Raw genomic sequence first — 12325 nt, 5'->3', positions numbered from 1 at the left:
TGTGAATGTCTACATGGTGTGTTCAATAAAAACATGAAAACATATAATTGTTTTTGTGGTTTTAGCTTAAGCAGACTGTGTTTGTCTATTGTTGTAACTTAGGTGAAGATCAGAACACATTTTATGACCAATTTATGCAGAAATCCAGGAAGTTCCAAAGGGTTCACATACTTTTTCTTGCAACTGAATGTTCTGAACAGATATCAATGAGACAAACTGTTGAAAATAAATGATTAAAACTAACATGGTAAACCTCAGCATTCATGTTAGCTAGACTCTCAGGCTTGTTTAGCCTCGCTGCTGGTGTGGATAAATAGCAGTGAGATCAGAAATATGCAGATAAAACGATTTCACACCGGGGTCACGCTCAGGAGAACGTGAAGCAGCTTAACACACAAACACAAATATCTTGTGATCGGGCTGAGCAGCAGGGAGACGGGTTATTACTGGATGGAGAAAACCCTCAGAGCGGCAGGATTCAGGATTTGAGGTCAGAGGAAACAGATGAACCCAGATCAAAGCCACGTTAATGTCAAAGTCCACATTTAATGAAGCGTAAAAAGGTTAAGCACCGGTATTGGCATACAGAGAAATTATATAAACACTCACATCCGTAACATTCATTTACAGTTGCATATATGGTCATTTACAGGAGTATCAGTGTGTAACAGCTCACAAGGACTGTGAAGCTTCACTTTTGGTTGAAGGTTTTTGGCTGTTAAGGTTTAAATATAAAGTTTTTACAGATACAATCCACAAGTCATAAAAAGCTCAAAATAGCTCACAACAAAGAGACAGGACATGACAGCTGGAAAGAAGCTTTCTGTGGCTTTTTAAAGCTTTGTTGAAGTTGTTTATATCTGGAACATGTAACCTCTGGACCAAAATAGACGTGAACAAAGACTTGAAAGAACTTTAAGCAACTTAGCATGGGCTTGCTGCTAGTTTTATAAGTAAAGCTGTGGCGTTTTATTTTTTGCTGCTATTCCGAGAGTCAGATGAGAAGATGGACATCAGTTTTATTTATGCTTGTTTAGCCTATTAGCACACAACCCAGTCTCACGGCATTTCGTGTTATAGTCACTAAATTAATTTAATCTATTGATTCCTGTTCACCAACACCATTTTCGCATTTTATTCGTGTCACACAGAACGATTTTAAAAGCAATGTATTTCTATTGGTAGTATGTTTCGTGCCTGCACCACGTCTTTTTGTCCGGTCGGGTCTTGGAATACCAGAAGCTGTGTGGTTCGTAAAACATTTTCTTAATCAATATCTTACCCTAAGCCTAACCCTTTTATTTTAAATCGTATAATGACGGAGCTTTTTTGCCATCTGCTAGGAAAAGAAATGGGAGCGTCAGAATACTGAAATCTGTATTTTTCGTCATCTTTTGTTTTTATTTACATTGCTTTTAAAATCGTTTTGTGTGACACGAAAAAAAGGGGGAAATCGTGTTGGTGAACAGGAATCAATAGATAGATTAATTTCGTGACTATAACACGAAATGCCGTGAGACTGTGTTGTAGCACAATGACTGGAAGCAGAGGGTAACTGTTAGCTTAGCTATATCAGTGTATTTATGCCCCAAGGTCCTTTGTTCCCAAGCTTATGGCACCCTAACAAGAACTTTTAAAGTGACATAAAGTTTAGTTATTAAACCACAAAATACAATGGGACTGCCAAGTCATGTCACTTACAACAAAAACAGCATGTAGCTAAAAGCTATCTGATGTTAATTTAAATTAATCATACACTTTAATTTGACTGTTAAATTATATTTCAAATACCTCCTATCCCTTACTTCCATGCTAATCCTTAAAATCTCAGTTAGAGATTGAACATGTTAGCTTGCTAACTAAAGAAGTAGCTCACAGATAGATAACATTTCAACAAATAGATTTAACAAATGGCTTCAAATCTAACTGCTGCTTAAAACACAGTGCTTACATTCCACATTTTTATACCTTTTAAAAAAACAATATGTAAATCATAAGATAGATTCCTTCTCTTTTGATGAAGCTAGGCTAACAGTTTCCCCCTTAAGTGTTTGAGCTCCTCTAGGCTAAGGACACTCTGGTATGCACTCGTTAGCTAGAATAGCTATCATAACATGTGCTGTTGTAGGTAGCTGATGTTACATTGGCTTATATTTTCACCAACCCATGTAGCTATGCAAACACCTAACATTATGATTGAGCTAACTGTTGTATAGCTAAGCTAAGCCAACCACATTCTGAACTGATCTCTGTTCAGGAGACAAAAAGATGATATCTATCTGAAACATCCGAGCCTTATTTGAGAGATATGAAACATTGACTGTAAATGGAAGCTATATAAAATAAATTGTTATAAAAAGATATGTGAACATTGTGTTGGTAAAAAGGCATCAAACTGGCTAAAACCAGGCTACGTTAGGTTGGTTTGACATCCAGTTGACCTATAATGTAGGTCTTGACAGTCTTTATTGTTGCAGATTTTATAAATGTCCACGAAGATATTTTGATATTGACACAAAAAAAAAAGTAGGAACAATCCACATGTATGTCCAAGGCATTCAAACCAAGAGGTCTTTTTGCTTACATTAGGTGTCAGTATGTAGAGAAACAGTTAATTTCACTGATCTGAAAGCAGGATTATCACACAACCAGACATAGAAGATTTTACCACAATTGTTATAATGCAAAACCATAATAAATGTCGGCAACAGTGGTGAAAGTGTTAAGAAGGACACATCATCTTTAGTGTATAAATGTTATATAAACTGCTGTTTGACCAGCTGTCAGTCGGTACCATGCCTGGTATCGTAAAGCAAATATATTAGGTTTTAAATAGCTTTCATCAAAACATTTACATCGTAAATCATGACTGTGAAAAAAAAGAGAAGCATTTACAGACGTTTGGCGTGCCATGTAGGTACGCTCCAACAAAGGGAAAAGTTCATGTTATAATAAATACAAAACAAAGCTACACACAAATGACAGATTAACGATGGTACACCGGTCGTCCTGTCTGCTGACAGTTTGTCTCAAAGTGCAGGAAATAAGGAGATAACTGTAGCAAGGGACAACCTCATCAGTATGTAGGAACATCTGAAGAACCTTCTGGACAACTTTCTGAAGAACCTTCTGGAGACGTTTTGGGAACCATGTAGGGACCAGAGTTGGGTGTAACGCGTTCGCATTACTGAAATAATATTACTTTTGTCGGTAACGGATAATTCAGTAATCCCACTACAGTTACTAACATTGCCCCGAAACGCGTTACTTTGTTACTTTTATAAAATAATCACACTCACTGACAGACAAGAGGGGTTTCCGCCGCAGGTTTGTATCCATGTAGGCCTACGTAATCTGCGCGATTTGCGCGTCCACATCTCTACGTGCAGTGCTGCATAAACATGGCTGAGTCTTTTCATCTGTAAACTTCCTCAACGGGGCCGCTCGCTCTCTTCTCTTGATTGCCCTTTCACGGGTGAACAGTTCAATGTCCCGCTTCATTGTAGGAATTCTGTCTCTACCACTTTAGTTTGACCAAACTAAATAAATAAGTAATTAGATACTTTACCGTTACTGCGCTCAAAAAGAATGATAAGAATAAGAATAATGCGTCTTGAACTGGTTTCATTAATTAGTGTCTTTACGTTTTAGTGTTAGCTTGTTGTGGTAGGCGGCAAAACTGTGGCGCGCTTACACTGTAGGTGCGCCGCAGTCTGCGTGATCTGCCTGTAGGGAGGGGCGGGCCGGCCCTGCGAGTAAAGTAACGAGTAAAGTAACGAGTTACTTTATGTAGACAGTAACGAAGTAGTGTAATACATTACTTTTAAAAGTAATATTTAATATGTAATATATTACTTTTTTTTTAGTAACGACCCCATCTCTGGTAGGGACCTCCTAAAATCACTTTCCAACTTTCCAATAAACTCTCTGAAAACCTGACTACAGCCCCACTTATTACATTAAGCCTCAGTATGCTTGTTCTAAAATGCTATTTGGACTGTCCAGACATGAGATCAGTGTGTGGCCCCCTATTATTATTATTTGGCCTATTTTCATGGCCTCAAGACTATAAAACCCTTGGGCTTTTGGGGGGCTCTCCAAAACAATTCTTTTTAGAGATCCCAATAACTTACCAGTATTTCTGAACTGGGATATTTTGTTGCTGGGGAGATATCAAAGAAACCTTGGGAAGCAGTAGAAGGGAGCTTTGACAATAGATACAAAATACTCTGGCTGCAGACTATTCAGTTTGAAGCAGACAGAAAAGCTTGATTTCTCTTCTTTAGGGGGCCAGGGTTACACCGGCTGAGGCACTTGTTTGGCCAGGAAAGATGGAAGAAAGTGAAGGCAGACAATTTAATTGGCTAAATCCAAAACTCCAAACCAACCCTTCACCTTTTTCAAAATATGTAGTTCCCCAAAAGCATCTAATGCTCCTTAAATCCTGAATGCAGTGATACTTGTTTACTGTTTTGGCTGCCATGTTGATTTGTTTGATGTGGGAACTTATAAGTTCACACTACTTAGCGCCTTCAGATGTTTGGTGTTATTTGTGTTTACCCACACACACTATGTGAACAACCCAGTGCTGTGGTATGAGGGGTGGGTAACTGAAACCCCACATGATCTGCATGACGGTAAATTTAGGAAGTTAATAAGGCCATATGGTTGCAGATCAAATAGCTTATGTAACTTTTGCAAGGTTACTGACAAACTAAAGGATACACCAAATCATCCTTCCTTGTTCCCTTTTTGCATTTAGGAATCATACCGAAGAACAAAAGAAGAAATGGCAACAGAGGAAACGTATCTCTCACCTTTGATTACCACAATACTGGGTTGTTCAGATGGACTCGACTGGTTAACAGTAAAGGCTGTGTTAGAAGGAATCCAATGTACCTTCTTAAAAGCTAAACAGGAGATATGAGCAAATTAAGAAAAAAGCACTTTTCTTTTTCTTGTTTGTTGACGTAAACAAAAGGTCACACAAGTTTTTACAAATATTGATTACTAGTTTGGTGTTGTCCCTCAGGCAAAAGAGGCTTGGCGATGGTTCGAAATGTAAGTATAGAAAAGTGTTTTTCCATTTTGTAAATGCAGCACTTGTCCATCCACAGTCTGCTTTTCCATCAGGTCTGCTCCACAATTGGGTTTGGTTCAAGTATGCTAGATGTAGGAGCCGAAATTCAATTTAGCCCGCGTTCTTTAGTTGTACTATTATTGTTTGTTTATACCACTTTAATTTGTATTTGTTTAGCCTTTCCGGGAATTGTCACATGGGTGTGGTTGTGACTCAAACGGTGGTCATGAGTTTGAGAGAACCCGACCTGAACCTCAAGATCTTCTTCTTCAGGTTTCGAGACGCTTTGATCTTGACGAAGGCCTTTGCCTGAGCTGGAGTCATTTCCTGTCCCGCCGCCCTGGCCCCAGTTGCCCCTAACTGGTTCCTCCCTCTTCCCATTCCCCCTGCACCACCTCCTCCACTCTCTTCAGTGTCACTCGTGGTGGTGCTCTCCTCGATGTATTCCTCTTCACTGGACTCACTGTCTCCAAAGCGGTTTGTGGTGTAGTTGGACCTCTCATCCTCACTAGTGTCGACGATGGTGGAGTGAAACAACGACGCGCACTCGGCCGAATACTCAGAGTCACTTCTCGCCACATAGGAGTACGGGCTGCTCACCTGTCCAGCAGAGGGGAGGTAAACATTTGCCGCAGATTGGTTCAACAACTCCTTTCTCTGACGTCGCTGAGCGCGCCTGAACGCCTCGTCGTACTGAAGCTCCATGATCGCACGTAATCGCCGGTAATCGTTCCGTTTGTGTTTGGGTTTGGCGACCACGGCAACCTGGTCCCGTCCTTGATGATGATGATGGTGGTGGTGACCATGATGTCTGGATGCACCTGACCGCACACTGCCAAGCGTGGACGTGTCGTGTTTGTCCAAAACTCGGCCTTCTGGGATGGAGGCAGGGAGGCGTTTGATCCTGGAGGAGTTCATCCCATGAGAGCTGCCACCACCAGGCGCCCTCTTAGAGACTTTGATGTTGATGGACGCTCCGTCTTCCAACAGCCGGTACTTTTTAGACCTGTGATGGGATTTATCACCTCTTCTTTCTGACTTATGCTCATTGTGTTCAGAGGTGCGACTCGTCTTCATCGTGGTGGTGGTGGTGGTCTTCACCTTGACACTCTTGACATTCTTGCTGGTACTCTTACGGTGCTTGACATTCTGACCCTGGCTGGAAAAGTACTTAGCGTTGTGACCTCCTCCTCCTTCTCCTTCTGCTTCATCCTGACTTTGGGAGGAGGGAACTAGACAGGCTACCTCTGACCTTTCAACCTTCTCCGTCTGGACGTTTTGAAGAGGCTTTGGGCTGTTCTTGGGAGTAGCTGAAGAAGTTTGAATGACTGCCGGTGATTTAAGGAACAGGTCCTGGTCGGGAAAGTAACATGGCTGCTGGGTTTCTTTGGGAGAGGAGTTAGCTTTGGGAATACCCAGCTCCCTGAAGTCTTTAGGCAGAGTAGAAACAGCTGAGGGAGGAAGAAGTCTTTTGCTTTTCTGTTTCAGCAGACTGCTAGTGCTTGTATCCATGTGAGTGACAGAAGAGCCATTTTGGATGCAAATACCATGAGTAGAGCTGTTCTGGTTTTCTGCCAGGTCACTGTTCATCTTGAAGCCATTTTGCATCGTTTCGACGCTGACATCAGGGAAAACATTCGGCGTTTCCTGCTCCTCAGGTTTACTTTCCACAGACCACTGCCTCTGAGGAGACGAGCTTTCCGCTGAGGCGCCTCCAGCCGGCCAGGAGGGCCTGAATTCAGACCCCCTTAGAGTCCCAAAACCGAACCCAGACACCTGCCTCACACAGAGACTGGCCTGCCTCAGGACGCTCTTTGACGGGTCGGTGCTGATGCTGGTTCTGGGTCTGCTGGTCCGGACGGGAAGGGCCCTCCGCTGCAGCAGACTGAAGATATAGCTGTCCAGGCGCTTAAGGGAAGGAGTTTGGGAGGAAAAGGTAGCCGGCCAAGAGGAGCTCTGAGATACAAGAGGGGCTGAAACAGAAGCAGAAAGAGGGGAAGGCTCCAGTTTCAGTCCTTCAACACCGGCCTCAACGCTTCTTACAGGCCCTTCGTCTCTGATTGGACCCAACATTTGTAGAAAGACGGGGCTCTGGACAGCCACGGCGTGAAGAGGGCTTGGGTAGCGGTAAACTTCGCTGCCATTCTTTGCCACCAAGTCACAGTGGTATTTAGACAGGGAGTCACATGAGGCCACAGAAGAAAGAGGATCCAGGGTGACCGGGTGAGGAGCCGAGAGCGAGCGACGGACGGTACCGGAGAAAGACGAGTCGTCACAAAGTCCTCCAACCAAACCATCACACTCCAAACAGCTGGCCCGCTCATCTAAAAAGGGAGAACGAGAAAGAATTTCACATTATAAATCAAAGCCAGGCACAGCTGCAGATTCAGGATATGCACAGTTGTTATTTTAAGTCTTTGGAAGGCGGAGGAGGGTTCAAGATTTAAAGGCTTGATTTTCATTTGCATATTACGTCAGTCCAATATAACCTAAATATACATATAAGACCCTAAACCAACACAACACATTTAAAAACCGATACAAATAGTGCGTAGGAATGAAATAGTGCAAGATGAAGTTGCAAGACCAATGTTCAAGTAGTGAATTATATACATGTCAAAAAAATACAAAAGGTAAATGTTGTAAAAGATGTTGAAAGGGACCAAGTAAATGCAGGAGTGTATATTCATGTAAATAGAATAAGATAAAAAATAACAGGGGTAGAAATAAATAAACTGTGGGCTGCAAACAGATGAACACTATAGGAATGAACAGCTGTAAACCACACGACTAAACAATTCGCAGTTTCAAACATAAACAGTCTAAATGGATCTAAATTTGTTTTGCGTTGAACTGTTTCCTAATGTCAACAGCTGACAGGAAGCTAACGCTGCCCAGAGCTCTTTTCCTAGCAATGCAGTCTCTGATGAAACGCTCTGTTGAACGAGGTAATGACCCCGTTTGGATCGGCTGCATTAGTAAGTGGAAAATTCTTTCCTGTGGAGACAGCGTGCCGTGAAATGTTAACTCTCCATGTTCACCGCTGTTCCTGGATGTGAAATTAAACTCATATATGGGTTATAACAGAGAGAGGGAGAGTGGTGGGTGGGGGGTTAGGGGGAGGTATTGCATTACACTGTAGGGACTGCAACCACAATTTATCCCCAATTTGGTAGAATTTATTCTTGGCTCGCATGTTTGCAAATGTCAGCTGAAACAGTGAGCAGTAAATGGCCAGTGCAAAACCAAATGTAACATTGGCAAGAGTGCGCTAATGGTGATCCATCATAAGGAGACAAAATATATTCATTCCTGAGGAGAGACACCAACAGTTTTACGGCTAGATCAACTTTCAACCGTCAGATTAATCAGCTTGACTTGATAACATTGAGACAAACTAAACCCACATTTTCCGGTTTTGTTCAAGACATAAGAACTTCATTTCATTAATACTTCACTGAGGCTCCCAAGTAGTCGAGAGTATTCTTAAACTGCATTTTAATGTTCCAGATGATGTTCATATACATGTGTTTTCTAGGAGACCAGGCAGCTGTGAAGGAGTTGAACATGCATTAAGTCCTTCAGGATCATATCTGTGTGTTTTGGGTGTGTCATGCTTGTTATCAGATAATCCAAAACAGATGTTTGAGAAAGAACCGAGCCTCATTACTGCAGCCGTCTGCAGAGAGTAGATCCACAGCTGCTGCAGGAAGTTAGAAATCCTCCTGCAGAGACCGACAGATCTCATTCATCCACACTGTTGACTGTGTGTGTGTGTGTGTGTGTGTGTGTGTGTGTGTGTGTGTGTGTGTGTGTGTGTCAGGTGTTGGCAGGCTAGTGTTGGAGTCGTATTCGGAGGTGTGACAGTTTGAGCCTTCAGCAGGGAAACAGCTGCCAGATGTTTTGTCACGTTCAAACAAAAATACAAACACATCTTTCTCACACACACACACACACACACACACACACACACACACACACACACACACACACACACACACACACACACACACACACACACACACACACACACACACACACACACACACACACACACACACACACACACACACACACACACACACACACACACACACACACACACACACACACACACACACACACACACGGAAATGACAGCGGCCATTTTGCCTATGAAATGCTCAAATGCTTATATATCAACACTATCAATCTGTTTAAACTTGATTCAATATTTCAGATTTTTATTTTGAAGGTGCAACGCGATGGTGTGTGAGGGAATGTGTGTTTGTTTGTTTACACAACAAAGTAACCAAAAGGAGGAGGAGGAGGAGGAAGACTTGTACCTGCAGAAATGAGACGTCCATCAGCTTCTGCCATCGAGCAGAAACACTCGCTGAAGACCGAGTTAGACGAGTTAGAAAGAGAGCCGGACGCCCCGTCGCTTAACTCGTAGAAACCTGAGAAGAGAATAGAGACACAAAGAGAATAGAGACACAAAGAGAATAGAGACACAAAAAGAATAGAGAGACAAAGAGAATAGAGAAACAAAGAGAAAAGAGACACAAAAAGAATAGAGAGACAAAGAGAGACAGACAGACGGAGAAGAGGAGGGTCAGCAAAGATTCGTCTGTACGCAGATGATACAGGTGATACAGGTCTTTATCAAGTGGAGCAAAAACTTCTTTAAATGGGGCGAAGCCTGCGAGCTAGTTCAGGCAGTCAACTCGAGCACCTATGCTGCATTCATACATAACGCCCCGTGCCACTCTACAACCAACCAAACAGAGTCTCCTTAATATGCCGCTCTATTTAACCTGCCAGATCTCTGTCCATGCATTGCTTGCTGCAGCTACCTCTATGTCGCTGCTGCTTGCTGCCCCACCACCCCCCCAGCGTCCACCCCAGCGTCCACCCCAGCGTCCACCCCACCACCACCCCAGCTTCCACCCCAGCGTCCACCCCACCACCACCCCAGCGTCCACCCCCAGCTTCCACCCCCAGCGTCCACCCCACCACCACCCCAGCTTCCACCCCAGCGTCCACCCCACCACCACCCCAGCTGCCACCCCAGCATCCACCCCAGCGTCCACCCCACCACCACCCCAGCTCCCACCCCAGCGTCCACCCCCAGCTTCCACCCCAGCTGCCACCCCAGCGTCCACCCCACCACCACCCCAGCGTTCACCCCAGCGTCCACCCCAGCTTCCACCCCAGCTGCCACCCCAGCGTCCACCCCAGCGTCCACCCCACCACCACCCCACCGTCCACCCCAGCGTCCACCCCAGCGTCCACCCCCAGCGTCCAACCCCAGCGTCCACCCCAGCTGCCACCCCAGCGTCCACCCCAGCGTCCACCCCACCACCACCCCACCGTCCACCCCAGCGTCCACCCCAGCGTCCACCCCCAGCGTCCAACCCCAGCATCCACCCCAGCTTCCACCCCAGCTGCCACCCCAGCGTCCACCCCAGCGTCCACCCCACCACCACCCCACCGTCCACCCCAGCGTCCACCCCAGCGTCCACCCCCAGCGTCCAACCCCAGCATCCACCCCAGCGTCCACCCCCAGCATCCACCCCAACGTCCACCCCAGCGTCCACCCCCAGCGTCCACCCCACCACCACCCCAGCTTCCACCCCAGCTTCCACCCCACCGTCCACCCCAGCGTCCACCCCAGCGTCCACCCCCAGCATCCACCCCAACGTCCACCCAAGTGTCCACCCCAGCGTCCACCCCATCACCACCCCAGCGTCCACCCCAGCGTCCACCCCACCACCACCCCAGCTTCCACCCCAGCGTCCACCCCAACGTCCACCCCAGTGTCCACCCCAGCGTCCACCCCACCACCACCCCAGCGTCCACCCCAGCTTCCACCCCACCACCACCCCAGAGTCCATCCCCAGCATCCACCCCAACGTCCACCCCAACGTCCACCCCAGCGTCCACCCCAGCGTCCACCCCACCACCACCCCAGCTTCCACCCCACCACCACCCCAGCGTCCACCCCAGCGTCCACCCCACCACCACCCCAGCGTCCACCCCAGCGTCCACCTGCTTCTTCTTATTGTTTTTATTCTCAACAGACACTAGATGATACAATACCAAACCTACACTACACAAAAAAAAGGCGGTTAGGGCCACATGAAAGTTTTTACTTTAGATTTCACCAAAGGTTATTTCTACGTTTTTTTGAAATGTGTTAAAATTCAGACTTTTTTTTAAATCTCAGAATTCTGAGATTTTCCAATAAAAACGGTTGGAATTCTGATTTTTATCAGAATTTTCTGTGTTTTTCTCAGAAATCTGACTTTAATCTCAATTATTTTGTTGTTAGTACCTGAGCTGGGTCTGCTGTCATTCTCCAGCTGGTCATGTGACGCCTCCGTGTCCAATCGCAGGTCACTAATCTGTCGGTCCAGCTCCTGCAGCTGAGTGATGAGTCCGGCGTCCCTCCTCCGCAAACAATTCTAAAAAGACACAGTAAAACATAATTACATTTAATCTCTCGGTTTCCTGCTCCACATTTCAGAGGGGGATAAAAATGTTATTTTTTCTTAAAACAAACATCTGACAGAGTCTGGATCTCAGAGGAGACGAGAGGAAACACAAACCAGAACAAACACAGTGACTCTATTTACACTGAAAATATGGTTTAAGACCAATAAAAAGAGAGTGAAGACAGACATTTAACAACTAGGAACAGCTTGAAGCGTTTGAAGTGGACCTTTTAAGATTTGGAGGGGTTTCCCTTTCCTGTGGTGGGGAAAGCATGGAAACATGTCACATATGATGAAGCTGAAAGTGAGCAGAATAGATCCTTTAATACAATCTTGTTTTGTGGGTTTTCGGTATGTCGTGTCTTAATTGTGGGTCTTTGTTTTGAATAATTATTTTACTGTTGACATTAAAATAATTATTAAAGGTCCCCTATTATACTCTTTTCCAACACTATATTACAGGTCTCAGATATATACAGAGCCTGTCTCTGATTGGCTGAAACACCAAACAGATCATTGCAGCATTACCCATAATCCCCTCTGTTTCAGCCCTGTTTCCAAAGTGCTGATTCTCTGTCTGTTACTTTAGATGAAAATAAGGAGCCCCTCCCCACGCCCCTCTGAGAGACATTTGGTTAAAAAGAACTCAATGGTGCTCTCGGAGGAGATTCAGGTGATAAGGGGGGGGGGGGGGGGGTCACCTTGGTTGCTGATTGGCTAATGGTTACACAAGAGAAAACATCGTTATGACATCATCAAGTGGCCAAAA

The 12325-nt window shown here is 45.0% G+C and overlaps 1 protein-coding gene across 1 annotated transcript; it reads right to left on the bottom strand.

Moving 5' to 3' along the window:
• Positions 1-526: 526 nt before the first annotated feature.
• Positions 527-11526, bottom strand: dact1 (dishevelled-binding antagonist of beta-catenin 1; the record flags this gene model as incomplete). The annotated part of the gene is made up of 3 exons (XM_079696164.1): positions 527-7404; positions 9406-9519; positions 11397-11526. Coding segments are annotated over 3 exons (2355 nt in total), but the record flags the coding sequence as incomplete, so codon positions are not given.
• Between the last annotated feature and the right edge of the window lie 799 nt (positions 11527-12325).

This window comes from Notothenia rossii (genome assembly GCF_949606895.1).
Source record: "Notothenia rossii genome assembly, contig: scaffold_61, whole genome shotgun sequence".
Taxonomy (NCBI): domain Eukaryota; kingdom Metazoa; phylum Chordata; class Actinopteri; order Perciformes; family Nototheniidae; genus Notothenia; species Notothenia rossii.
This window is presented reverse-complemented; position numbering and strand designations above follow the sequence as displayed.